This window comes from Cyanistes caeruleus, chromosome 5 (assembly GCF_971803275.1).
Source record: "Cyanistes caeruleus chromosome 5, bCyaCae1.hap1.1, whole genome shotgun sequence".
In the NCBI taxonomy this organism is placed as follows: domain Eukaryota; kingdom Metazoa; phylum Chordata; class Aves; order Passeriformes; family Paridae; genus Cyanistes; species Cyanistes caeruleus.
In genome coordinates, this window is record NC_141705.1 from 81,346,183 (window position 1) to 81,374,077 (window position 27,895).

The 27,895-nt window shown below is 49.0% G+C and overlaps 2 protein-coding genes across 4 annotated transcripts; one reads left to right on the forward strand and one right to left on the reverse strand.

Moving 5' to 3' along the window:
- Window positions 1-168: 168 nt before the first annotated feature.
- Window positions 169-6,769, reverse strand: MRPL1 (mitochondrial ribosomal protein L1). Its single transcript, XM_086890747.1, has 9 exons — window positions 6,361-6,769; window positions 6,096-6,201; window positions 5,239-5,482; window positions 4,903-4,986; window positions 4,681-4,752; window positions 4,389-4,500; window positions 3,838-3,938; window positions 2,421-2,502; window positions 169-445 (listed from the first exon to the last, which is right to left on the reverse strand). Exons 1-9 carry the CDS (start codon window positions 6,392-6,394, stop codon window positions 279-281), a joined length of 1,002 nt encoding a protein of 333 aa, XP_086746873.1. The 5' UTR covers window positions 6,395-6,769; the 3' UTR covers window positions 169-278.
- On the forward strand, window positions 6,500-27,676 carry CNOT6L (CCR4-NOT transcription complex subunit 6 like). Of its 3 annotated transcripts, none has more exons than XM_086890744.1 (12): window positions 6,500-8,035; window positions 21,096-21,217; window positions 21,330-21,516; window positions 21,904-21,989; window positions 22,328-22,417; window positions 23,192-23,260; window positions 23,538-23,695; window positions 24,033-24,187; window positions 24,464-24,615; window positions 25,329-25,553; window positions 26,008-26,210; window positions 26,353-27,676. In XM_086890744.1, the coding sequence occupies exons 1-12, from the start codon at window positions 7,578-7,580 to the stop codon at window positions 26,563-26,565; spliced, it is 2,118 nt and encodes a 705-aa protein (XP_086746870.1). In that variant the 5' UTR covers window positions 6,500-7,577; the 3' UTR covers window positions 26,566-27,676. The 3 variants fall into 3 exon arrangements, with proteins under 3 accessions (XP_086746870.1, XP_086746871.1, XP_086746872.1); XM_086890745.1 differs by lacking the exon at window positions 6,500-8,035 and adding an exon at window positions 8,288-8,493; XM_086890746.1 differs by lacking the exon at window positions 6,500-8,035 and adding an exon at window positions 8,649-8,956.
- The last annotated feature ends 219 nt before the right edge of the window (window positions 27,677-27,895 follow it).

The following is a 27,895-nucleotide window of genomic DNA, read 5'->3' on the forward strand; positions in this document are numbered from 1 at the left end:
GAGAGCCGGATCTCCAGTTCACATTCCAGCAAAGCCGGCGGGGAAAAGACATCAGAGCAAGGTGCACGTTCACTGCCACCCCCGCCAAAACACATCCAATTCTTCCTTAGAGAAAAGGTCGGTATGGTTCTGGCAGCAGGCTTCTGTTTGTGACAAGGTTACACCGAATTTACACCTGAAATCCACAAGTCCCATTTATTTTTTGTTCTCACAGAGCATGATTTGAATGACACCATCTGCTCCCCCTGCTCGAGCATCAGCTCTACAAGGAGAAGACATCAGGTACTAACAGATTCTTGGTTAGCTGGCTTTTGTTCATCTTCACCCACTGCATTCTCTTCTTCTTTTTCTTCTACTTTCTCCACCTGAGGCAGGATTCCATCGAGGTTCAGCAGCAAACCTTCACTGGTGGAAGATCTGATAACCAACCTCCGCACAATGGGATCTAGGAAACAAAAGTCCACCACCAAGCTGGTCACTCCACCCCTCTCCATGTCTCCAGGCTGACTGCTCTCAGAAAATGTTTTCAATCAAGTGAAAGAACACCAGAAGAATCAAGCTAGACTCTCCAAATCAGTAGAAAAGCTACTCAGACCGGAAAAGCTAATCCTTAGTTCTGATGTAAACTGATTTAAATTGATTTTAAAAAAAAAAGAAACTAACAATCCAAAACACCCCTCCTGCCATCTACTTATTGTATTTCAATTCAGGCAACCCCTCAGTTTTTAATTGGGTTTCTCAAGGCATGTGTAGTTGGCTTTTTATGGTCTGGTCTCTGCAGCTACTATAAACAGCATCACTGGGAGAGAGGCAAGATCATTCTTCTGGCAGACATTAAGCAAGCAGTAACATAAAAAAAATGGGTTTTTAGCTCACACAAAGCTCCTTGCCTAAAATGATTTCATGAATCACCACTTCCTCTACCTATTAAGCAGATGCCCTTTGCTTAAAGCTGGCTTGATTAGTCCTTTGTAGCTCCTTCTGCTAAGGAGTTTGGGAGAGAGGGAGAAAAATTGGAGGAAAATTGGAGGAAAATTGGAGGAAAAATTGGAGGAAAAATTGGAGGAAAAATGGAGGAAAAATGGAGGAAAAATTGGAGGAAAAATTGGAGGAAAAATTGGAGGGAAAATTGGAGGGAAAATGGGAGGGAAAATGGGAGGAAAAATGGGAGGAAAAATGGGAGGAAAAATGGGAGGAAAAATGGGAGGAAAAATGGGAGGAAAAATGGGAGGAAAAATGGGAGGAAAAATGGGAGGAAAAATGGGAGGAAAAATGGGAGGAAAAATGGGAGGAAAAATGGGAGGAAAAATGGGAGGAAAAATGGGAGGAAAAATGGGAGGAAAAATGGGAGGAAAAATGGGAGGAAAAATGGGAGGAAAAATGGGAGAAAAATGGGAGAAAAATGGGAGAAAAATGGGAGAAAAATGGGAGAAAAATGGGAGAAAAATGGGAGAAAAATGGGAGAAAAATGGGAGAAAAATGGGAGAAAAATGGGAGAAAAATGGGAGAAAAATGGGAGAAAAATGGGAGAAAAATGGGAGAAAAATGGGAGAAAAATGGGAGAAAAATGGGAGAAAAATGGGAGAAAAATGGGAGAAAAATGGGAGAAAAATGGGAGAAAAATGGGAGAAAAATGGGAGAAAAATGGGAGAAAAATGGGAGAAAAATGGGAGAAAAATGGGAGAAAAATGGGAGAAAAATGGGAGAAAAATGGGAGAAAAATGGGAGAAAAATGGGAGAAAAATGGGAGAAAAATGGGAGAAAAATGGGAGAAAAATGGGAGAAAAATGGGAGAAAAATGGGAGAAAAATGGGAGAAAAATGGGAGAAAAATGGGAGAAAAATGGGAGAAAAATGGGAGAAAAATGGGAGAAAAATTGGAGAAAAATTGGAGAAAAAACACCCAGAAAAAACACCCAGAAAAAACACCCAGAAAAAACACCCAGAAAAAACACCCAGAAAAAACACCCAGAAAAAACACCCAGAAAAAACACCCAGAAAAAACACCCAGAAAAAACACCCAGAAAAAACACCCAGAAAAAACACCCAGAAAAAACACCCAGAAAAAACACCCAGAAAAAACACCCAGAAAAAACACCCAGAAAAAACACCCAGAAAAAACACCCAGAAAAAACACCCAGAAAAAACACCCAGAAAAAACACCCAGAAAAAAAAAATAACAGAAAAAAAAAAAAGAAGAAAAAAAAAAACCAAACCAAAAAATACAGAAAAAAAACCAGGAAAAAACACAGAAAAAACAGAGAAAACCAGAGAGAGAGCTTTTCCCTTGGAAGAGCAGGAATTTCAGAGATTCACTTTGAGAACAGAAAGGTAATTTAATGACAATCCAGCAAGGAACACCCATTTCCCACTTTTGTTGGCTGCAACCTGGACAAGCACGTTAGTAGGAGGACTCCTTACCGAAATTTGATGGCTTGAAGGTGCAGATGTCGTGGATAACTGTTTTCAGATTGGCAATGATGTGCTCAGCAGGCATATCCAGCTGCAAAAGGATAATGCCAAGTTAGTTATGGTGATGCTTGGAGCCCAGATGAATACACTGAATACATCTGAAAGTTTATTCAGCATTGGGATAGGTTTCCTTTGTCCGTGTTCCCTGTGGAGGAGGGACAAATGCCATTATCCAAGTGACTCAGGGAAAAGATTTATTTCATACATGCTGATATGGTCTCCAGATTTCTACTCAGGACAACAAATTCCCAGGGCTCTGTAACAACATGTAGCCTTAAGGTGGGGGGTGAGAAGGCTTTAAAAAAAAAAAAAAATTGATACATGCACAAGAGGTTTTGCAAAAACCTCATTAAAACAAAGGATTTGGGGAAAGAAGCTTCAAGAAGCAGCTGTCAAAGAGCATGAAATGGATCCACTCCAAAAACATCAACACACCTAAAACTGAAGGCATTAAGAGCTTGAACAGAAGGCAACCAATAAAAAGAATCAACTCAGCAGCTCCATAATGAAGACAGGTAATGCTCAGAGGGTTCCAAACACTTCAAAATAGTTCCCACACCCAAATAAATATCCCATCTTCCAAGCCAGCTTTCCACACGGAATCCTTGTGGATGCAGACTGATCCTGATGTTTGAAGTTTTGAACACTGCTCTCCAGAGCAGCACAAGGTGCTGCAAAAAGGTTCAGCTAAGCTGTTTGTTCCCTTTTTATTTCTTAAAATAAGTTTGACTCCTTCAACAGCAAGATCCAGAATTCCAACTAGACGCAAAAATGCAGACAAGGAAGCCCTTGGGATGCCCGTGCACAGCTCAGAGCAGCCAATCAGAATTCATAAACTCATTGATCTCCAACACTGCCAGGCAAAGCTTCAGGTCTTTCCCACCCCTCCTTCCATGGCCACACTCAAACTAAATATCAGGCAGGATTACAAAGACACAAACCAGAAGGAAAGCAAAAAAACCCCACAGCTTAGGGCAGAGATAATAAATAAAAAAAGTCAAAATGAATGTTCTGTTTCAGGTGTAACACAAACAGTTCTTGCTTTCTACTCCAGTTCACAACTATAGTTACCAAAATTACAAGTCTTTAATTATTTGGTTAAAGAAAAGACTTTTGGACTTTCCTGTGCATACTGAACACAGACTTAAAAGCTCACAGTTTATCTACTTACCAAGAAAAAAAAAGGAAAAAGTTTACAACCAGCTGAAAATGCCACACAACAAGGAGCTCTATTTCCTTCTTTCTTAAGGTTATTTAAAATGGTCAATTTTCAGAAAGAGACTGAAAACATGGGTTTTTTTCCCCTCTTTGAATACTACAGCTCCGCTCAGGAGAGAAAAATTTAAGAGCTCTCTACAAAACTTACCCTGGCTATTCTTGTCTTGATTATATCCTCGTCCTCTACCGTGTACTCGTGACATTCTCTGAAGAACTGCAGCATTTTGGGAATGTCACTGCCCAGGGAATCTATTGGAAAAAAAAACAAACCCAAAACAAGCCAAGAAGTTGTGTGAGTAATGCCCATTAGCACAGATAGGTGTGGAATCAGGAAAGAGATAATTCAATCTGTTAATTAAGGCAAGCAAAGGCCACTCCAAAACGCAGTTTCACAGAGAAGACAATGGTGGCCTCACTGAGATGAGAAAAACAGCTCTCCCTGTTCCCTCCTTCCCCATTCATCAGGATCAATAAGCAGGTAAATTCATCTGGGCTCTAATCCCAGATTTGCCTGCTGTAGGAAAACACAGATTCCTCGAGGTACCTTGACCTAAAACAAGCAGTGGGGTCGCCTGCCACTAATACCTAATACCGAATGGAACTACACACCCTCCCCAAAAAAATACATTTCAGTGGCACCCCTGGGGCTCCATCTCCACCAGCAATTTGTAACAGTTGCAACAAAGAACTGCTTCTTACTCCTCTTGCTGCTGGGGTACTTCCTTTTCAGTTTGTTCCTCAGGGGTATTAACTTGGGTATTATGGCAGGGACGGCCACGTAGAAATCAGCTTGGATTTCATCCTCCAAGATCTGCAACAAGCACAGTTCAACACATTTCATTCATATCTATAAAAGTGTCCAGGCACAGAAACTCACCTGGCACTCTTCACCCTGGCTGATACTCACTGAGTATCAGGCTTCTCCCCCTCCCCAGGTCCCCATCCTGCTTTAATTAGGATATTTATGGAATTCTTTAAGGAAAATAGGTACCCATTTGATTAATTCCAGTCCTCCCACGATGGCAGCTCCGTGCTCTCGAGCTATTTCAGCTTCTTGCTGATTCTGTTGAGAGGAAAAAAAAAATGAAAATAAAATAAAATAAAGTGGTAGCTTGACATTGGTTGGTATTTAGGGAAAGAAGCAAGAAATAAAGGAATCCTTTCATAAATAAAGGAATTTATAAAGAATATAAAGGAATCCTGGCTCACCCACCTCTGTGAACACCAAAACCTTGTTCACCTCATCTGTAAAGCGATGGGGAAGAGTGACACTGCTGGAAAATGGATCCACTTTTTTCTGGCGGGCAAATAAAAAAAATATCATTAAAAAAAAATAAATTAAAACAAAGAATAAGAAATTATGACCTGAGGGTAAACTACACAACCACAGGGAGTTGGTCCCCTAAATGTGACCAAATAAAAAAAAAATGCCAACGAGGTGAGGGGCTGCAGCCTGTCTTTGCAATTCCCCCCTGTGACAATCCCCAAGTCTGAATGGACCCAACGCCTCCGGAAGCGCCTGAATTCCCAGGCCCCTCTCCCAGCCCACCTTCTTCTGCAGAGCCATATCCAGGAACACATTGATGTACACAAACTGCTTGGGGTGGGTGAAATCCAGCTCCTGGAATCTTTTCAGCATGCCCACGGCCTGCTCCAGCTCGTAGGAGGGTCTCCTGTAGAGCCACGTCAGGTACACATCGTCCACGGGCATGGTCATCAGCGGCCGCCTCCGAGGCGGGGCTTTCTCCTTCACCTTCTCCTGCCTGGGCCTCCTGGCATCTTTTTTGGCAGTTCTAAGAACAAGAAAAGCCAAACAAACCCCACCCAAACTCGTTGTTAAGTGGCTAGCTGGAGAGTTTGGCTAATTCTCTCGGCAGCCCGACCCCAGGCAGAACAGGTTTTCTCCTCCCCTTCCAGCTGGCGTTCAGCTAAACGCCCTTGTCTCGTTCTCCTCCCTGTTTTCAGAGGGTCTCTGGGCGAGGAAAAGAACATTAAAATGATAGCTGGGTGCTCCATTCCTCTATAAGCAGGGCAAAAGGGGCCTGCAGCACTTGGCGACGCTGTACCCGGAGGTCAATTCTGCTTCCCCCAGCCGTGCCGAGTTATTACAGAGATGGCAAACTAAACAGTAAAAAGCCAGCTGAAGGGTCTGAAACCCATTCCAGGCGCTCACCAGCTTTCACGCCGACCTGTGACCCCGCAAAACCAACAGCGCCAAGCTTTCCCTGTGCCGCTGCCACAGAAAACACTCCCTGCGAGCCCGGGCTGTTCTCCGGGAGCCCGCGGGATGCCCGCAGGGTCAGGCGGCTGCTGCAGCGGCACTGCGGACACCAAACCCGCCCCACAGCCCCCAAACACCACCCGCACGGCCAAGGCAGCCTCCCGGGACGCCGGAGCCGCACTCACTTGGCTGCGGCCGCGTAGGGCCGGGCGGTGGCGGGGCTCAGCACGGCGGGGACGGCGAGGAGCTGCTCCAGCCCGGGGAGGAGCCGCCCGCAGCGCGGGGCCAGTGCTGCGGGACAAGAGCAAACACCGCCTCAGACACAGCGCCGCGGCCTCCCGCGCCCCTGACCCGCCCGGGCAGGATCCCCTCGCCCCTCTCCAGCCCCAGAGCGGCGGTGGAGGCGGAGAGACGCGCGGTGCCCTTAGTCCCACAGCGCGGCCCCCTCACCTCGCCACAGGCAGCGAGCGCTGGGCGCCGCCATTGCGCCCGGTGCACCCCCGGAACGCTTCCCCGTGGAACTCGCTCCCCGAGACCGAGAAGAAGGGTTCCGGCCGCCCGCGGGCCCGCTAGCGGTGTCCCACCTACTGCCGTCCCCCTCGCTCGCCGCGCCTGGGCCTGTCGTTCCGCGGGTGCGGGGTTCCGGCGCCTGCCCGCTGCCCGGGGAGAGGTGACCGATTGCCGGGGGCTGCTTAAAAGCCTCCAGCTCGCTTCTTCACCGGCCTGAGAGGGGCCTCAGGGCAAAGCCGCGCTTGTCTCGTAGCGCTGCAGGCCAAACTGGTTCCCCCTTCCCCGAAACAACATGGCGGCGGCTGCTGAGGGCAGTCGGAGCCGCGGCCCTCAGACATGATGGGGTTTACAGCTGTTCAGACACGTCTGGTCGGGAGAACATTGCCCCTCACACGCTCAGTGTTGTCCGCTGCAAGCCACACCTAATTCCAAAATGAGATTTCCTGGCTGCCATCTCACCCCCATTCCCGTGCAGACTGGGTGGGAAAAGGGATGCCTCGTTCACTCTCCTGGAGCAGCATCCACTTAGAAAGTCTTTGTGGAACCATCTCCCGAGCTGTTCGGAGTGGCGCCACAAACTACCACGGTTAAAGGGGTTTTTATTCCACGCCCATGTGCTTTGGACTAAAAACATTCCAATCCCGCAGTCTTCCCCAATCGATTCCAAGAATTTTGGGATCAGACACGGGTGGCTGCGTAGAAGGAATTGTAACAAAACTCTGTTCATCCAATCCAACTCCTGGCTCAGCATCCTGGGCAAGGACGGAATGGCGACGTGTGGGGACATGGGAGGAAAAGGACTAAGTTAAAAAGCCTCAGCTGAGGAGGGACGAACACTTGTTTAGAACTCTTGGGGGGAAATGGAATGATTTTTTGTGTGGCTCCTGTGGAGGTGGTGGATGTCAGAGGAGACTTGAGTGTGCACCTGTGGCCGGGTAACCCGCGCCCTTGGCCATCTCCCCTGTGAGCCTCCGGCTTTTCGCACGCCAGCTCTCTGCCGTGGACCACGGATTTTGGGAGAAACGCGGGCTCACACTTCATGGGCAACCATCCCCAATACCTCATTCTCTCCAAAGCCCACTTCCTACCAACACCCCTTGCTCCATCGCTGAGCCACGTCCCGCTCTCCGGCCATCAATGAAACTTTTGGGTCCAGCATGAGCTCACCGGCAGCTGCAGCAGAAAGCAAATTCCACTTAAAAGCCCCAGAGCCTGATGTCTTGTCCCTCCCTGTGCTCTCTCGACCACTTGTTGCTTCCTCAGACACTCCCTACGTCTCCCAGGCGCTTTTTAAATTTTATTTATTTTTTTTTCCAGCACCGTTTTCCCACTCGGGCACGCACAGAGCCACATCCCTCCCTGCGCCTGGGCTCGTGTTTTATCTTTCAGTCCACCTTTCCCTCACGCCCATCCTAGCGGGCCGCCAAAGGGATGCCGGCGTGTTTGGGAAGCGATGGGCTTCAGCACCAGAGCCTCATTTACCTGCACAAGGATCCGTGCCGCCGACACTTGGGTGCCGAATCAAACCCCAGCACCTAGAGGAGGAGAAACAAAGGTGCCAGGCACCGACGGGATGGCCGCACGCTCAAAAACACGGCACACCCCGCTTTCCCAGGTGGACTCTTCCTTCTCCCACCGCAGCGCGATGACAGCCGCGTCCTCGCCTGTAAAACCGGGGTGGGGATGTGGAAAGGAAGGGGAAAACTGCGGGGGTAAAGCGGGCCTGGGGAGGGGGTTCCTTCGGGCCCCTGCCGGTGCTGCCGGCCCCCGTCCGTGAGCGCTGACCCGGCCCCGCCAGTGCCCGCGCTCCCCCCGCCGCGGCCCCGGCGCCGCCCGCCGCCGCCTCCCCGCGCCCGCCCCCGTCTCCTCCGCCCTGCGCGCCCCGGCCGCCGCTCCTCCTCCTCCTCCTCCTCTTCTTCCTCCTCCTCCTCCTGCTCTCCGCCGCCGCTGCCGCCGCCGCCGCCCGGGCCCCGCGGCTCCGTCCCCGCTGCCCGCGGGCCGCCGCCCGCATGTCGTGTGCGCCCGCCCCGCCGCGCCGCCGCCGGCCCCGCCGCCCCGCCGCGCCGCATGCAGGTGAGAGCGGCCCCGCCGCCATGTCGGGCCCCGCCGGCAGCGCCGCGGCCGGGCCGCGTGTGAGGGGGCTGCGGGCACGGGCCCCGCCGAGGGGAGGTGACGATCGGCCCGGCGGGGAGGCCGCGGCGGCCGAAGCCGGAGCCGCCCGAGGAGATGCCGCGCTCGCCTCGGGGCCGCGGGTGGCGGCCGTGGGGCGAGCCGTGCTCGTGGGGCCGATTCCGGGCATGGGGGCAGGATCGGCGGCGGGACGAATCCCGGCCGTGAGGTGAAGCGTGGTGGTGGGGTGAACCCGGGCCCCGGAGTGAACCCCGGCCGTGAGGTGAACCTCTGCCGTGGGACAGATGCCGGCCGCGGGGTGAACCCCGGCTGTGGGGTGAATCCTGGTCGTGGGGTAAATGCCGGTCACGGAGCAAATCCCAGGCATGAGGTGAACCTCAGGCACGGGACTAACCCCAGGCGTGAGGTGAGGCACGGCTGTAGGGTGATACTTGGCCACGGGGCCAGCGCTCGGCCCCAATCCCCTTGGCGTGCCAGGGTGGGAGCTCGGCCCGGCACTGTGGGTGACCCCCAGTGTGTCGGTGAGGGTGTTCGGGGTGAGGGTGCTCGGGGTGAGGGTGCTCGGGCTGAGGGTGCTCTCGGGCTGAGGGTGCTCTCGGGGTGAGGGTGCTCTCGGGGTTAGGACGTTTTGGTGAGACACCGGTCTCGCCGCCTTTTCCCAGTGGTTTCCCGATGGTCCGCAGCAGTTCTGTAGGAGGAAGATGACAGGAGTGGCACCTGCAATACAACCTGGGCTGCCAGCCCAGGCGCGGTGGTGCTTGCAAGTGAAAAAGCACACGCTTAAATACTGAGGTTTGATACAGTCTGGGGCCCGCTTGTTAAACTGGAGTGATCCTGGTAAATGTGGTGGTGGAGGGCTCTGCCGCTCCCAGCCACATCACATTTTATCTGACCTTCTGGAAATCTTTAGACCAGTGGTTTTTATCGAGCCCATTGGGAAACTTTGAATAGGCTGAGTATTTGTTTTGGGGAGGTACAACTTCTCCTGAGTTGCCGTGCTGATAAGGATTTCACACGGCCTTGGTTAAGCAGGGAATTTTTTACAATTAAATCCGTATCGGTGCCCTCCCCACAGCTCAAAGCTAGCCTAGAGGGGCAAACACCCACCCAGAAGTTGTTCATGGTGTGTAGACGGGACTGATAATGAAAGCAACAGTAATGTGGTTATTGTTAAAATGAAAAAAAATAGCACATTATTCCTAACAACTACGTGACACGACCCAGGGAATTCCTAGAAGCCGTATCCCAGAGAACTCTCTGGTGAGGGCAGAGCACGGCCTTTACAGAGACGGCACTGCCAGTGATTTTATTTCTGTGAAGAACAGGGAAAGTGGTCCTGCCAAACATCCCTGTCCCGCAAGGGAGCATCCACGGGCCACGTGCATCCAGCATCCAGGCTGGTGAGATCTGGAGCACCGCAGCCCGACCTGGTGTCCTGGACGGAGCCCCGTTCCCTCCTCAGCGAGGGAGGGATTCCCAGCCTGATGTTAGAGTATTGCTCTGGAGCAGATGGACGATGTGCACTGCTGACAGCTCCCTGCTGCCTGCTCTGGAATAAGGATCCACATCACCCAGCTGCAGGATCCTGTCGGTTCACCCAAACACAACTTGTGTTTGAGCGGCATGCCATCTCCTCCAGAGGTGACTGAGGAGGCCGAAAGCCCCGCTGCAGCGTGGCCGTTGGGTTTCACAGAGCAGTGGAAATTCTGCAGAGCTCTGCTGTCTGCTAAACAAATCCTGTTCAACACTTTCAGTTTTGTTCCCTTCTTACTATTAAAAGCGGGGGCTGCTCCGAGTGCTGAAGCACAATTTAATTTATTCCCTTTTATCTCTTCCTACAGGGCCCCTTTCTCATTTAGTTTGTGCGTTTAACTGAAGGATAAAACTCAGTGTAAATGGCCCACGGGTGTCCCTGTGCAAAGTTTAGTTTTCTCCCATCCCTGGAAGGCCAGACCCTAATGTGTCAGGGGTGAGACAGCCCATCAGCAGCCTGCTGGACGAGCTTACCTCTGCTGCAGAATAAAAAAGGCAAAACCTTGCAGATCCGTGTCAGTGGAGCTTCCCACCGGGTCTGCACGGCGAACTTCTGCTGGCACAGCTCTGTCTGCGCGCGCGGTGACGGACTGTGACCCGTGACTGACACAGCTGTGCCAGCAGAAGTCCCAGCTGCAGGAGCAGTTATCTGCAGAAGTGCACTTTTACTGATAGAGCTTGTTTTCGTTTTCTAAAGGCTGTTTTTCCCTGTCCCTGGTAGCAGGGATGTAGCCTGCTCAGGCTGGGAAGGGAAGGGACGGCTGCTCCGGGTGTATTTCCCGTGCATGGCTCTCCCCATTCACAATCTGTAGGAGCTCCATCACATTTGCAGTGAGGATTGACTTGTGGAAGTAAGTGAGGTTATGGCTGTTCTCTTCCCATCAGAAGGTGCTGATGAAACTTCCCTTTCATGGGATAAACTGGGATCGTTTCGTTGTTTTCCATTAACAGCCGTGGTTTTGCAAAAAGCCAAGGCAGGCTTTTGACCAAGTTTAGCTTTCACACCAGTCCTAGGAGAAATAAGCCAGAAAGTGATCCCAAGGCATGTGTGTGGACTCTTATTAGAAGAATGAAAAAGCACCAGTGGAGAAAAATTAATTAATTTCCACACTGTCTAAGTCTCTACTTAATTTAAATCTAAACCACCAAGAATTAAAACTTAGAGTTAGGTGGATGACAGCAGCCACTGGCTTTTTTGTTTGAGTCAATCTGCACAAGTAGGGGGGGGATGTGTTTCTTTTTTTCTTACTAAAACCTTCCCCAAGGTTTTAAGTGGTAAAATTATGCATCAGTAAACGTGCACAATTTCCAGGCAAACTTTCTTGAACCTCCCCCAAAAAGTTCTGCTTCTGTCAGCTGTAATCTGCTGCACGCTTTTTGGGTTACTCTGGCTTAAAAGGGGAGATAAATCCAAAGAAGTGCTTACTTTTTACTTGCTTGCTCTTTATTGGAGAGAGGTTTTGGGAGTGCCAAAAGGGCACTCGAGGCACGGGATGTAACCAGATTTGCAGACTACTGAGAAAGCAAAAGTAACTTTCGTGGAGTTAAATAAGAAGAGCTTAGTTTTTTGGGAGTGTAAGATGGCATTTGTGAAAACTTGAAAAAAATAAGTTAAAAGATGTCTTAGGCATATTTAGATTCAGGAGGATTTGCTGTGGGTTTAGTGCTTTAGAGCATTAAATGCTAAGCCTCTTGTAATATTTTTTATTTTTTTGTCCAGATTCTGTGGTTCTCTTGATGGCAGGCTGTAATCAAGGCCTGGGTGCTTGTTGCAATGACAGTGTGGTGTAGCCTCACCTTCTGATTAATTCCTTGGGTTCCAGTGATTTGTCTGTGCAGCTTCTCCATCTCACCTGTAAGGACTTAAAAACAAACAAACAAAAAAAGGATCTTGATAGAGAGACCCTAGGTGGTGACAATATTTCTGGAATTCTGCTGCTCTCCTTTCATGTCTTTCATGCACCTCGAGGCTGTCATCAAAATTCCCACCACAAGACCACCCCAAAAACATCAACTTGAAGTAAACTGAAGTGTCTGGCAGGAAATGGCAGAAAGAATTTAACATGCACAGGATTTGCTGGATCCATTTGTGCCTTCAGGTCTCGGAGGGGGATGCAGAGGGCACGGTGGAAGGCCTTTAGCTGAACTTGCTGACTGGCTCAGTAAATTCACAAAAGGGCTACGTGACACTTACCTGCAGTGGCAAGGTTCTGGGCCTGACTTGGCTGCTGTTGTGTGGGAGAAAATTCCTCTCTCAGAGCTGGGAAAAAAAAAAAAAATCCACACTCCCACCCTCCCCAAAACAAAAACAAACACCAAACTGAAGTTACTCTGAATGAAAGAGAGCACTGGGAGAAAAAAAAAATAAAAATCTTTGTGGAATCCCGTTTAGAAGAACAACTTTTGCAGCCTCTTGGGCATCTCCCTATAGAGATGTAACTTTAGGAACGTTCAGAAATGCACTGATCTACGAGAAACACATTTTATCCCTTCTAGGGGGAGATGTTAAACCAGCACTTAGAAAAACCAGGATGAACAAAAAGCAGCTCCAAGCAATTGTAGCTACAAGTCAGGGATTTGGGGAGCTGCACCCAGACCAGGGGAAGAGAAGAGAACCCCAGTGAGCTGTTGGGTGTCTGGCACAGGAGTAATTTACCTAATAATTAACCTGTGTGTGCAGAGACAGAGCAGTGAGGGTCCTGTGTGCTGCCCCCTGCTCTGGCATTTCCTGAGGGCTGGCATCAGTGGTGGTTATGACTGCACAGCACCATTTATGCTCAGCATTCACCCGTGTGTGCTGTGTTGTCTTCCCTATCCTGCTTGCCTGGGGAGGAGCTTGGTGTTTTTTCTGAGAAAGACAGAAAAAATGTGAATGAAGGGGCTGTGGGACTCCAAATGCAAATTTGCATGGTGTAAGTGCTTGTTCTAAATTAAATACATCCCTTCAGCAGGAGTTTAGTTTTGGTTTCCCCCCCACTTGCAGCTGGAAGGTTGGGAAATTTCAAACATGAAGAGGCAAATCCTTCAGAACACACTGCCACCAGCCCTGTTGATGTGAATCTGGATTATTCCTTACCTTAAACAAAGCATCAAGGGAAACCTCTTGTGCACTCAGCCAGGAGCAGCAGGAATTTTTATGGCAGGGAAACTACCAGAGGCAGCTCTTGTCCCCTTCCCAAGTTCTGCACCCACCTGCACTCTCCAGAGGCTGGGAATGGGAATGCAAAGCAAAGCTGCCCCTGAGTGTTCTTCATCCTGGCCACCGGTCCTTCCAGAGTTTCCTCTGCAAGTCAGAACCTCCCCACACTGCTTCTTCCAAAGGCCTGCAAGGGAAGACACAATTTAACATCTGACTTGCTTTTTTTAAAGGCAAAAAAATGTTCCTAGGCCGAGGCAGCTCCAAAGGCTGCAGGAGAGGGAGGAATGTTTAGCCTCGTGTTGCTGCAGAGGGACCCTCCTCCTTGCTTTGGTGTCAAACACATTTTCTCAAGTTCATCAGATTCCAGGAGTACAAAGAAAAGTACAAAACCCACAAGCTTTTGGTCAAGCTGTTAATAATAATCAGGATTTGTGGATGGTGTTGGAGTTTGCTGTTTACCCTTTAGGGCAGCTGAATGAATTGCTCCAGTAGTTTTCCCCTCGCTTTTCAGGAATGCTTCCATCTGAGTGAACATCTTTGTGCCTTCTAATCACAAATTAGTTTTGCCTTTTTTTTTTAATCAATCTAAAGGCCCTTTCAGAAGGCTCTGGATTTAAGCACCATCTGAAGAGAGTGCTGAAGCCCTCCTTCTGCAGATTTGTGGCTCTTTTTTTTCTCCATAGGATACTTTCCCAGGAAAACAGAGCAAGGGGGAAAGCAAGAAAACATACTTTGTATGCTTTGCTGGATATAAAAAATGTTCTTTATCCTGAGAGTCAGCCTCGACACGTGGAGAATATCCTTTGCTCTTCCTGCTCCCCCTGTAGCTTAAAATTCGATTCTTACTTATTGTATTACATTAATTTACAACTGGCCCTGGCAGTGGGAAAGAGCACAGGATAAATGACTGCCCAGCCAAAATTTCCACTTGTGAACGCCTCTGCTTTAATCCCTTTTGTGTTCTGCAAGGTTAAGAAAGCAAAAGGAAAGCAGGGCCAGATGACTTCTCACATACCAGAACAGTCCCAGGTGCCAGGAAGAGCCAGGCTCACGTTTTCTCCTCCATCCAAGTCAATCCTGGCCACTGGGAGCAGTGGAGGAGTCTCCAGGGACGTGTTTGTACCCGTGTAAAAACCTCTTCCTCCACCTCCTTAGTCCAGAGCAAAAGATTGGGAAGGAGTGGAGTGCATCAGAGGAATTAGGAATGTTTGGAGTGGATGGGAGAAGCAGATCTGTTAAGGATGTTGAGACCTGTGGATAGAGCAGGAGGTTTGAGACTGAACTGCCAGGTGTTTTTCTGCCTGCTCTAGGAACACCCAGGTGCTTCCCATGCAGGTAAAGGGGGAATAATTCAGTTTTAAGTCATTGGCCATTTATTTCATGGCAGCTGCAGGTCTGAACAAAACAACTTTGGACTTGGGGAGATGAGTATGACTCACAAGTATTTTCTGCTTGGAAAATTACGTGGTTGAATACCTCAGGCTGTCAACAAGGCTTCAGCATTCCTGAATCCATACCTGCCTCTTGCACCTACCCACTGTGTCTGTGCTCTTCCTTTACTCTCAATTCCTGTACAGCAGGGGAGGTGGCACCAGGGCTTTGGACTGCATTTGTCTTCTTTAACTTTCAGAGAGCTCAGTAATCAACCTCTCACCCTCCAGTACATTAAGAAATACCAGAAAACCAACCTGTTGGAAAAACTACAGCAAAACTTGCCAAATGTATTTCCCTGGCTTTAGGTGAAATCCCTTCATGTGGCTGAACAGAGGAACCCACGCAGGTTCAGCCTCTCTTCTGGAGCAGGTTACCCAGAGCAGCTGTGGCTGCCCCTGGATCCCTGAAAGTGTCCAAGGTCAGGTTGGACAGGGCTTGGAGCAGCCTGGGAGAGTGGAAAGTGTCCCTGCCCACGGCAGGGAGGTGGAACTGGACGGGCTTAAAGGTCCCTTCCAACCCAAACCAGTCTGGGATTCTGTTTGGAAGTTTAAGCATGGTGTAAATGCCCATGGGAAGGACTGGGATAATCAGATACAGAGGCAGCTGAACTATCTTCCAATATTAAAATAATATGCTTTGCTCAGGCTATTAGGCAAACTTTGCTTCTTCTGAGATTAAAATGCAAAGTACATTTAAACACACCCTCTGGAGAACAGGGTTTATTCCTGTAAACTGGGGGGGGGTTGAATTTGAACAGATCCCTTCTCTCTTCTCCTGAGCATACAAGCCCAGCTACTTTGAGCACTAGTGCAGCATCCTGCGGCCTGTTCCAACTGAAAAGGCTCATTTATTGTGCCAGTGATTGCAAAACACTTTCCACTATCACTGTGTGCTTGTTCCTTTGGCTTTTTTTCCTTTTCCTCCTCCTTCCTTTTAAAATCTTTGAGCTTTGACTCATCCCAACTTACCTGTGGTTGAACAAGGCAAGCCTTGTAACTCCAAAGCTGTTTAAGTTTTACAGTGGCAGCTTTCTTTGGATTGTAGAGGGAGAGCAACTCAAGTGTTGCTGGGCTCTGCTTGTTTTGGGGAAGAGCTGGCAGTGTCCCACTGAAAAGGCAAGATGACACCGTGGAAATAATCTCATTTCTTTCCTCCTAGCACAAACTTTGCTTTGAAGGATGAAAGGCTATTGATAATTCCAACTGTATCTTAAGGTTGGTTCATTGAGAAGACCTCTCCCAAGTTCCTGCAGCGTGCATGGATTGGTAATTCCCGTGCAGTTTTGCCCAAAAAACAGGTCAATAGCTGACTTCTCTCCAGGTATTGATCCTGAGGAGTTGAAAGAGGCACGGTGCTGGCTCACAGCAGCAGCCTGAGGAAGGTGTTGATCATTTCTGAGGAGTGACTGAACAGATGAGCCTTGTCAGCCCTCACGGCTCGGGGCACTCCACGGCACTGCCCGCTCCCTCTGCTCCTGCTGCTGGGAGTTTTCTGCCTGCCCAGACCTAGGGAAACCTCCTGCTTTAAGCTGCAGCCATCCCTGGCTGCTTCTCTTCCATCCCCACAGCCCAGGACCTGTCTTGATCCAGCGCCGGCTTCTTCCTTCCCCAGACTCCTGGTGACTTCAGCTCCTAATCCTTTAAGCCACTCTGTCCTGGATCTCATTAGAAGCCCAACACTCTCCAGGGGATGCAGCAGCATTGCAAATGGGTCATTTCTCTGAAACAGTGCAAGATACTTGTGTAAATAAATAAGCACACAGTTTAAACCAGCCCTTTGGGGGCTTCTGATGGCATTTATTTACAGGCTGGCTGCTGGAAACGCTTCTGCCTCTACAGTAGCCCCTCGCATGCGTTTCTGGTAATAAAGAGCTTTATTTTGGGGAGCAGCCTGCCCTGTGTTTGCGTGTGAGGCAGCCCCAAGAGCTGCTCTGGGAGCACAAAGTGTAAAAGGCACCTGCAGGTATGGCTCAGTGACCTGGTGTGGATATTCAGGAGTTGTCCCAGGCTGCTTCCAGCGGGGCAGGAAGTGTTCCTTTGGAGTGAGGGCTGACTCTTAACCAAGCACAGCAATAAAAAGCAGCTGTGTAGCATTTCCACGCAGTAAATAGTTCGGCTGGTCCTGTAAGTGGGGGTGTGACAGGGAGGAAGAGGAAGGGTGTAAACCTGGATATTCTTGTGTTACCTGTGGTTTAAGAAAAGACTGCTTCATTTAGAGGAGATGAGGGGAATGACTAGTGGGTGTATGTCAGGGGGAAAATTAGCATTTCCATCAAGTGAGTGCCAGTTGGCTCTGGAATTAATCAAATGCAGCTCGTTCCCTCCCTTCCCACTCCTCCCCTTGGCTTTTGCCGTTTGCTTCTGTGATTTGTCTGTGTTTCTCTGGGCTCAAAGGGATAAGGTGGAGCCCCCTGGGATCCCAGCACCACTGAATTTACAGCTGCAGGTTCACGGTTACCTCTTACCTTTCCCTATTCCCAACTCCAATTTCCTTGTGCTCTGTGTCAGACGTTCCTCGGGGGTTCTTTCCAATCTCCTCAAACATTGCTTTTTAATTGTTTGGGTGGGGTTTTTTTATCCAAAAGGCATTTATATTTGATTCCCTGCTAATCTCTATCCCCAGTCAGGGTACTTGGAATAAGAAGCTGGAAAGACACAGTACCTGGGCTGGCAGACTCGGGGATGCTCGTTGAATTCTTGGGAGAGGCAGTGTACACAGAGGTGGTTGGACATATTCCTGCAGGAAAGCACCATGGAAAAAGCTCAGATCCCATCAGAATTCCCCACTCTCCAACATTTTATTGCTGATTTATACACACTAGATCCTGTGTATAGGGATATAGCAAATAGTTTACCTTAAGCCAACACATCTGTACATCCCCCCAGTCTTGGCACCTTCCTTTAAATCCCCTTAACACCCCTTTGAGCAATCACCTGATTTTCCTCCCCCCAGACCACTCCAAGCCAGTTTTTCTGTTTGTGAGCGTTGGCCACGCTTCCCTTCTCCCTGGGGAGGCCGAAACGGGGAGACTTTTGCCGCGCTCCCCTAAAAGCAGAGCGGCGCAGAGGAGCAGCCTTCCTCTCCCACCCTTTGCAGCCTCTCAGGCCCGATTACAAGACACATAAATAGACATTTAGATGGAGAGATAAAAATGGGGCCGTTCCCCAGCTTGCAGCCCGACTTCCCAACGCCGGACAACAACGTGTGCGTACACACGCGCGCGCCCCGTCGAGCCAACAGCGTCGCTGATTCCTGGCAGGCATCACCATATGGAAGGGGATGGACGGTCAGCTGCGCTCAGAGGAAGGAGGAGCCACTCAGGGCTGGCTGCTGGATTGTTTCCAAAATGCTTTGGCGGTTTGACTCATCCACATACAGAGGCTGAGGGGGAAAAAAAAAAAAAAAGAATTATCACAAAGAATGTCACTGGGCTGAAGGGGAGGGTTTGGAGCCGTGCCAAACATCCATGAACACGGGGCTGCAGCAGGATGCAGGCACAGCTCTTCTCCATTTGACAGCTTATTTATGCACTGAAGTGTGAAAGAACTTAAAACATCTTATGGTCACTGTAAGTTAGAAATGCATCTTCTCTTGGGGAAGGGGCTGTGTGTTTGAAACCCAGAAGTTCCTGTTGTTTGTTGCCCAAAAAAACCCGTTTCTTCCTATTAAAAGCCTCTGCTGCAACCCAATAGCTGGACTTTTCCTCTCTGACACTCTTCACACCTTCAGTAGTGTTCCATTATTCATCTGGTTTTTTTCCAGGCTTTAAAGAGCAGTCAGCAAAAAAAAACCCCAGCAAATAAAATAGCGTAAAACCCCAAAAGTCCAAGGAGAAGGCAGGCACAGGGCTCCTGTACCTGCCCCTGCTTACAGCCACCTCAGAGAGCTGCTTTGGCTCACCCAGGACCACACCTAAGGTTCCAGCTGAGTTAATCCTAACTCTGCCAGTCATCTCTGGGTTTCTGGGGATGGACTTGGACCCAAAGAGTTACTTTAGGAACCCCCAGAGCTTAAATACTGTTCTTAGTAACACGCTGATGTCCTCATCTTGAGGTTTTCTTTGCACAAAAACAAGAAGAGATTTTGTGTTTCATTTACAAGAAATCAGGGTCACACTATTTTAAGTTTACAGGGTTGGATCTGTAGCAGAGAGCAAGTTTTAGTAGCTTGAGAAGTTTTCCAAGGGGAGCCTTTAGGAGAAAAGCCAGCCAAAATTTGTGTTGGATGCACGTTGGATTTTAGGGTTAACTGATTCAGGGAGCTCCGTGTAGCTGCCTCAAGACTGAGCAAGAACAGGTTGGGATTTCTGGATATTATTTTAGTTCCAGGACAAGCAGAGTGGGAGATAGGAAGGGCAGGAGTTGGGAACCCAAGCAGAATTCATTTTTTGCCTGAGAAAAAAAAAGATACACACGGTGACTTTCAAGCCTTGCTCAATGTTGCTGTGATGCAGAAGGAGGAAAAACATAAAAGTGCATTTGATTTAGGTTTGTTTTCTCCTTTCTGTAACTGTGGCAATGACACTGCTTGCTGCCTGTTTGACTCACCACTATTTCAAAGCAATATTAAAGTGACTAAGGGCTGAAAAATGCGCGTGTCCTTCGCCTCCCAGCTCAGGGCTCGCTTCTCTGGAAGGCCCCTGACACGGGCAGAGCACTTGTCTTTAACGAGCCATATCTTGACATCATTCCAGGAGCAATCCTGGAGCTTTCAGATGGTGTCAGGGGGTCAGTGGTCATCTGGGGGCTGATGTGGATGGGTGGGGGGTGGCTCAGGTGGTCTCAGCACCACGGTTTGAAAGGCTTCATCACAGAGCACTCACCCAAATCCTGGGTTCTGGACAGCAAAGTTTGCCGTGCTTTGGGTTCAGGTGCCGTAGAGGTACAGCTCAGTTTAAGATCTGACAGGTTAAAAACAGCAAGGGCAGGTGGAATGAGGCTCCTGTGGCCTGGCAGGGGCTGAGAAGTCTGTTCAAGCACTCCTCACTTTCACACCGGCACTTGAAAAGCCAAGACAAACCCAGCAAAATCCAAACGCCAGAGACTTGGCACTCCCAAAGCGCAGCCTGCTCGTGTGAGGGGAGGGGAAGGCCGTTCTGATTTGGGGGTCCTGGAACAAAGATGGAAGGATTTTAGATCTAATCCCTTGTCCTTAAGTAACTGGTTCCCTTCATGGCCCCGTGCCAGGCAGTGTGAGCACAGAATCCTCTTATCCCGTAGCTCTGCTCGCCGTGTGACTTCACCTGGAAATAACAGGGGGCTATAATTAGATGTGAGGCTCCCATTTGCCCCTGCATTTTCCTTGGGCCTCCATCAGAGGAGGAAGCAGCAGCCCTGTAACTGAGACCCTTGGCAGGGGACAGCCCTGACAGCTCCGGCACCCTGCCGGGACGCCGGGCTGGCTGTCGGCATCAGCTGGGAAACTCCGCAGGATGGACTCGACCCTCGTAAAGGGAAAGTGGGATCTTGGGTTAGTTGGACTCTCTGAACAAAACCCTCAGCTTGTTACCTTGAATTCAAGTTAGGTCAGCTTGAACAGCTGGCTCTAGGAGAGATGTCTGTATGAGGGAAGAGCTGCATCCTCCGGAGCAGCTCTTTGGGTTTGTATAAAATTAAGGCTCGTGGATTTTGGGTGTCTGGGGAGGAAAAGACCGGCCAACAGCAAAATCACACACAGTCCTGCTCAGCACAACAGCCTAGGGAGGCATGGAATAACATCTTTCCTTGTGTCCCCTGGCAAGTGGATGGTTTTTGAATGGGACATCAGAGCTCCTTTCCGGCAGTCAGGACAATTGGATGAATTTGGTGTGTGCAGGCTCGTCCTTAGGCTTCTGATATTGACATCTTGCACTGGGCTGGAGCCCTTTGTGCCCCAGAACAGCTAAATGGGAACTTGACCTGAGCTCTCTTTATGGCTCCTGAGCGGTGAGGAATACAAAGGTCTTGACTGATTCCAAGCATGAAAAAGCACAAAACACAAAAGCTGGATAGTTAATGGGAAAATGGAGCTAATTCCCTCTCAGACTGCAATTTCAAGCCTTGTATAAGTGCAGTGGAGAAGTGGGACTTGGTATGCTGAAATTAAAAGCCTTCCCTTCAATCCTTGGTTCCCTGTGCAAGCTACGGGAGGGAGCAATCCAGGAACAGCGGAACGCTCTGATCTTGTCTGCAGGTTCTGCACAGGGCAAACAACTCCGTGGGTTGTGGGGGATAAAGTGGGAAAGCCAGCAGGTGACTGCAGAACCCCAAACTTCCTAGGAATAAATGCTCTTTTCCATCCCGGAATTCCGCCCAGGTGTGAGCATCTGCTTGGCAGCCCAGTATTCATCGCGCGTAAAACTCCGGGACGCGTCGCTGCGGGGTATCCCTGGGAAAGGTCAGCTCGTGGTGGGGTAGAAACGAAGGAATGCTGTGGAGTAACAGTTGTGATGGTCTTTCAGACTAACAGGGATGCCAAAGGAAAAATATGATCCTCCAGATCCTCGCAGAATTTACACCATCATGTCAGCGGAAGAGGTGGCCAACGGGAAGAAGTCGCACTGGGCTGAATTAGAGATCTCGGGTGAGTTGGTTGGGGTTTAAATGCCCCTAGTTGGTGCCCCAGACCGCTCCAGATCCGCTTTGTGTCCGGTGGTTCCGGAGCAGAGAGGTGGATCCTTGCTTTCCTTTTTCAGGGAGAGTGCGGAGCTTAAGTACGTCGCTGTGGTCGCTGACACACCTGACTGCTCTGCACCTCAATGACAACAACCTTACTCGCATTCCACCTGATATTGCCAAGCTTCACAATCTGGTTTACCTGGATCTGTCATCCAACAAACTCAGAAGTTTACCAGCAGAACTAGGAAACATGGTGTCTCTCAGGTGAGGGGAATTACTCTGCTTGACTTGCCAAAAAATTCTCTGTGGTGGGATGGGGAACGAGAGTTTCAGTTTGTTTCCTGCGCTTGTATTTCGAATAATCCTGAAAAACTCCAGGTTGCTGCAGAGCTTTGCTGCTGATAATTACTTTTGGGTTCACTGGGCCTTTTTTTCTGGTTGTTGATATAACACAGTTTTGATCCCCGGTTTCATCTTTGGTTTCGTGCCTCTTTTCCCCCCAGTGCACGTATTTCGGTCGTGCTTTGACACGGGAAGATTGGCATATCTTCCCATAATAAAATTCAGGGTGAAAAGTGTTCTCTTTAAGGAGCACTTGAGGAGTTTCTTCTGCAATAATGCTCACCCAGAGTGTTTTTGCATTTGCTGCAGGGAATTGCTTTTAAATAACAATCTGTTACGGGTTTTGCCTTATGAACTTGGACGGCTCTTCCAGCTGCAAACCCTGGGTTTGAAAGGTGAGCTCTTTCCAGTTCCATATTCCTACGAGTTCTCAGGAATCCTGAGGGGGGCTGGGCTCAAAACCTTCCTCTACTACCTCAAGGTTCTCTTGCAGGTTATTTTAAGCATTAAGTTGGTAGCAAAAATGACCAGGCAGTTGGGAAAACAATGCTTGTCTTTCTTAATGCTGCTAAACTTCCTTAGGAGCTCGTTTCAAATCTGCACTCAGGGAAATAAACCCTTGAACCTGCTGAATTAATTTGTCTGTTCTCATTCTGGGAGATTTCTTTTGGGTGGAAAGCCTCAAGAAAGGCAGGCAGCTGATCCCCCCGCTGTTGTTTTGTGCTGTTGGCAGGCAATCCTTTATCCCAAGATATTCTCAGCCTCTACCAGGATCCAGACGGAACCCGAAAGCTACTGAACTACATGCTTGACAATCTAGCAGGTACAGCCCTACGGATCTGGTGGGCACAAAAGCCTTTAAAAGTAGGATTTGCTGCTAAAGCAAGACTCTGACCCCCTGGAGGGACAGTATTTCCTCACTGCTTTAGTGTTTTTGTTAGGTGGCTCCAGTCACATCCCAAAACACAACCTCACCCCCAGTGGAAGAGGCTGATGTGTGCTAAGGTTCTCCTGTGTTACAGCCAAATGTTCTCTCTGATCTCTTTGAAACCCTTCAATTACCAGCCAAGGGCAAAGTCTGCCTTGCCTAAGCCATTTTTTTTCTCCCCACCAGAAATAATCACTTGAATGCAAGCAAGACCATCAAATTTAGCTCAAAAAACAGCATTAAGAACATCCAGTACCTGACTTCAGTCCTGCTTTGTGGTTCTGTGACTGAGCCTTCTGCTTTGCCACTCGCTGTCTCCCAAGTTAAGGCACTGCAGGAACGATGGAAGCAGGGCGAGGTCCTTGGAGAGGGGATGGCTGAACCATGCCAGGATTTACCCCTCCTTCCTCAGCAGATTGTTCAATGTGCGGGAGTATTTCCGTGGTGCTTCTAAATCCCAAAACAAGAGACAAAAGTAGTCAGGAATCTTAAAAATGACAGTTTTTTCTCCTGCTAGAGCTACTCATTTAAGTTATTTTTGCCTCCCCTGAAGACTCAGGGAGTTGGGGATACAAAACACATTATTGGTCAGTCACCACACTTTGACTTAGAAGTTTTAACTTCCAAATAGGAACTCTGAATTAATCACTGGTTTAATTTTTTTTCTAGTTCATCCAGAGCAGCTGCCTCCAAGGCCATGGATTACTTTGAAAGAACGAGACCAAATTCTGCCCTCAGGTAAATCTGTGTCCACAAGGTGACACGCTGGGAAACTTGTCTTGGGCTTTGTTTTCCAGGATCAGGGTGAAAACAGCAATTTGTTCATTTGTACTAATAGAAAAATCAACATATGGCTGTGCTGTCAATACCATTTTTCTCATTTGAACGGGATGCTGGGCATTTCTTTTCCATGCTGGGCTTTGTCACAGCTCTTCCAGCCACTCTTGTCCAAGCCAAAGAGACAATCTCCAGAGGCTGACAACCTTTCCCTTTCTTTCTCTGTCTCTCCTCACAGCTTCATTTACAGTTATGTGTTACAATGTGTTGTGTGATAAATACGCCACCCGGCAGCTCTATGGCTACTGCCCATCCTGGGCACTCAATTGGGAGTACAGGAAAAAGGGAATCATGGAAGAAATCGTCAACTGTGATGCAGATATCATTAGTCTTCAGGTAATTAAAAATAACTGCATCTTCCATCAGAAACAGAAAACCTTGAGGATTAACTGTTCCCTCGGGAACACCGTAGTCACCTGCTCGGTAGCACGTTCCAGGTCTTCCCAATGCAAGCTCTGTAGCTGTATTCCAGTGTCAAACATATCAGGTGTGGTTTACTGCTGTTCAAAACACATCTGTCACTTGGCCTTTGGGAGGGATTCCAGGAAATCCAGGAATGCACATCAGTTCCCAGCAGTCTGGGCAGTGCAGCTTTCCCGAGCGCGAGCCAGGGCAGGCACAAGGAAGGGCTTCCTTCACTTCTTTAGCCTGAGGTGTTTGTGTACAATTCCAGGAAGTGGAAACGGAGCAATACTTCACCCTTTTCCTGCCAGCCTTGAAAGAACGGGGATACGACGGATTCTTTTCTCCAAAGTCACGTGCCAAAATCATGTCCGAGCAGGAGAAAAAGCACGTGGACGGCTGCGCGATATTCTTCAAAACGGACAAGTAAGGGGCGGCGGCAGCTTTCAAACTTCACGCTAAAACCTCAGGACAGCTTCCAGTAATTAGGATGGAAGTTCCCCAAAGCCTCAGCTGCCTCTCAAGAGTTTTTGCTGCTTCCAGAAAGAAAAATGCAGCTCTCGGGCAGCGTCTAGAAGCAGCTGGAGCGGTTTGGAAGAGAGGGAGCCTGTGGGAGCAGACGGGGATGGTTTTCAGATGGGGACGGTGCCACGGGGGGCCGCGCTCACAGCTGCTCACCGTGGCTCTCTCCCCGCTGCCCAGGTTCACACTGGTGCAGAAGCACACGGTGGAGTTCAACCAGGTGGCCATGGCCAACTCGGAGGGCTCGGAAGCCATGCTGAACAGAGTGATGACCAAGGACAACATCGGAGTGGCCGTGGTGTTGGAGGTGCACAAGGAGTTGTTCGGAGCAAGTGAGTACGACTGGTGTCCTCAGCGCTCCTCAGCTCCACGGGCAGGTGTGAGTTATTCCTAGGTAACCCACGCTGTGCCTGTCGGTGGCGCAGTCCAACGCAGCCCCTGGGTGGCCCAGACAGGCACGGATGGTCTGGTTGTGCTCACCCAGCATTTGCTTTTCTCCTTTCAAGCTTTTATCCCTGCTTACTTACACTGTTACATTCTGCTTGAGCAGCTCAACCTAAGCCAAGGTCACGCTGTTTACACACATCTGCTCTTACCTGTAGTTGTCAACAATGTTCATCTTCTGTTTTTAACTCTATTTTCCTCCCCTGGATTGACTCCTTCCACCTTCCCCCGGTGATTAGATGTCAGTGCTCATGTACTGGTGTGGAAGGAGGAGATTATTTGGTCTCTTTTCCTGCCTCTTGATTGAATGACTGCCACATTCTCATCAGGTTTGATCAGATGCAGCAGACAGTTCCAACCCAGCTAAAACTGCCACCCTGCTCTGCCTGCCCGGCTGGGGTTTTCATGGCTTCAGAGGAGGCGAAATTCCAGGGCTGGAAGGAGCTTCCTGGGCTGTTCACAGGCATTTCAGCAGGTTTAAGCCATGAAAACACACCCAATCTGCTGGTGTGTCTGACCCTGAGGAGCTGCACCCTGAGTACGAGCACGCAGGAACGCGCTGCGTTCACAGAGCCTCTCACCGCTAAAATTGTTTACCCAGGTATGAAATCGCTTCACGTGGACAAGCAGCTGCTCATCGTGGCCAATGCCCACATGCACTGGGACCCCGAATACTCAGATGTGAAACTCATCCAGACCATGATGTTCGTCTCAGAGCTGAAAAACATCCTGGAGAAAGCCTCAAGCAGGCCCAGTAGCCCGACAGCAGATCCCAACTCTATCCCTCTGGTGCTGTGTGCGGATCTCAACTCGCTGCCTGATTCAGGTAAGGCTGGGGTTTTTTTGGCCTGGTTTTTAACTTACCTTACAACTTTCGAGTCCACTTTCTCCTCTGAAGGCGATGGGGTTGTTCTGCACTCCCCAGGGAAGGTATGGGTGAAAGGTTTCCTAGGAACAGCTGCCTTCGGAAATCTGGCTGAAGAGACCGCGAGCGCTCCGGTTGAGGGGCCTGTTTTTCTTGCTCAGCATGAACAGGAGGGAGAGCTGGCTGCACCTACAAAAGGATAGAAAAGCACAGTTAGATCTTAAATAAACCATTAAATAAACGCTCGTGCCCGAAGCAGCGATAAGAAGCAGGAAAGATGCGAGTTCGCGATGAAGACTTTCCAAGGAAAGGGGTTCGCTTGGCCAATTCTCATCGGTGGCGTTCCGCTTTTTAACATCCCCGGGCCAAAGCTGTCCTTGAAAGCAACAATCTGAACCCCTCCCCTCGCCAACAGGTGTAGTGGAGTACCTGAGCAACGGCATAGTGGCTGACAACCACAAGGACTTCAAGGAGCTGCGCTACAACGAGTGTCTGATGAACTTCAGCGGCAACGGGAAGAACGGAGCCTCGGAGGGCAGGATCACGCACGGCTTCCAGCTTAAGAGCGCCTACGAGAACAACCTGATGCCTTACACCAATTACACTTTTGACTTCAAAGTAAGCTCCGCTCCCTGGGACTCAGCTGCCTCTGCCGTGTCAGTTCCCTGAGCTCGGGTTAAGGAGGGCGCGCGCAGCGGGCGCGGCGCCTCCGGCCGGCCGGGCCCTGCCCTCACCGCGCTCTCTCCCTCTCTCTCCGCAGGGTGTGATTGACTACATTTTCTACTCCAACACCCACATGAACGTGCTGGGAGTCCTGGGGCCTTTGGACCCTCAGTGGCTGGTGGACAACAACATCACGGGCTGCCCTCACCCGCACATCCCCTCCGACCACTTCTCGCTGCTGACGCAGCTGGAGCTGCACCCGCCGCTGCTGCCGCTGGTGAACGGCGTGCACCTGCCCTCCCGCAGGTAGTGCGGCCCCAGGGCGCCTGGGACCTGCCTCACGGACCTGTACACTTGTAAATCCCACTAGATAGGAGTGAAGTATGGCCAACCTGCAGCTGCTTCTTCGAGCTCCTTTTCCTTATGTGTTTGATATGAGATTTTTGCACATTTTGGTGCATATCGGTATCATTTGGCACTAGGGCTGGAACCAAAGTATTATTCCCCTTTCCAGGTTTTTAATTTAATTTTTGTTTGTGTTTGGGAGGGTTTTTTGTTGTTGTTGTTGTTTTTGTTTGTTTTTTTGTTTGGTTGGTTTCTTTTTTTTACTTTAAACTGGCTTTTTCTTTTCAGTAGGAAGCTGCACTTCTAAACGGACAAAAGAGGTTTGAAAACTTGCATTTAACATATTTCAAGGTAATGCTTTTTTCCAGAACGTGGCAAATTGAGCCAAACCTTTAGGAGAAACAAGAACAAAGCTAGAGATGCTTGTTTTGTAGGAAGAATATTATTAGAAATACTGTTTGTTTGAATCCAGAACGGAGACTCAACTCTGCATCCAATATAAATTTTGCACATTAGCAAAGCACTTAATACCTGACTATAAATGATGGGCAGCACGGCCCTGCCCCCTCATCTCAATACTATCAGAAAACCAAAGATAGCCAAGCATCTGTGATCAAATTTGAGCTCTAAATCCTCCTGATTCCAATTTGTTTGGGAGCTGTTGTCAGTCAGGGCTGAAGTAAAAAAGCTGCTGGTTCCTTCCCAAATGTTAATGCTCTTTGGATGTGTTGGAAATCCTTGTTTTCTTTCCTTTTCATGCTCTGGGTGGCCAGTTCAAAACCTTGTGCCTCGAGAGGCATTAAACATGATGCAATTTTCTGAAAAAAAACAAAAACAAACAAACAAAAAAAAAACCAACAACAAAAAAAACCACCAAACCTGTTTGGCTGCTTAATGTTTAAAAAAAAAGGCACAGTGATAGGAAAAGGTCGTGTCTGTGTTTTTAAGTTTTTCTTTATTCTGCTTTTTTGCTGCTATAAGATTTTCTTGAATTTCTATTTGAAACTTTTCATGCACTTTACTGTTTCTAGTCTCCAAATGTGATATTTTTAATAAATGAAAAACATTTTCCATGATGTGATTGAAATTTTTAAGCAGATTGATAAGCCTATATTTATGTCTCATTCGTATACTTCAAAAAAAGTCCAATTTGAATTGTGAAATTGGTTTTAAATACTAAAGAGCCATCCTCTGTCCTGCAAAACTGCCAAGTCAGGCTGTTCCTCTTTAATTAAATATTTCCTTTGTCGTTTTATACACAGGAAATTTTCCATGGGGGGTGGGTGGGGGGAAAT

Coding starts and splice junctions, on each gene's coding strand:
- MRPL1 (XM_086890747.1), bottom strand. CDS start 6,394: ATGGCGGCGCCCAGCGCTCGCTGCCTGTGGCGAG. Junction 2,503..3,837: donor TCAAGACAAGAATAGCCAGG/GTAAGTTTTGTA, acceptor ATCCTTTTGCAG/CTGGATATGCCTGCTGAGCA. Junction 446..2,420: donor CTTCAAGCCATCAAATTTCG/GTAAGGAGTCCT, acceptor TTTGTTTCCTAG/ATCCCATTGTGCGGAGGTTG.
- CNOT6L (XM_086890744.1), top strand. CDS start 7,578: ATGAGCTCACCGGCAGCTGCAGCAGAAAGCAAATTCCACTTAAAAGCC. Junction 24,616..25,328: donor CAAGGAGTTGTTCGGAGCAA/GTGAGTACGACT, acceptor TTGTTTACCCAG/GTATGAAATCGCTTCACGTG. Junction 26,211..26,352: donor ATTACACTTTTGACTTCAAA/GTAAGCTCCGCT, acceptor CTCTCTCCGCAG/GGTGTGATTGACTACATTTT.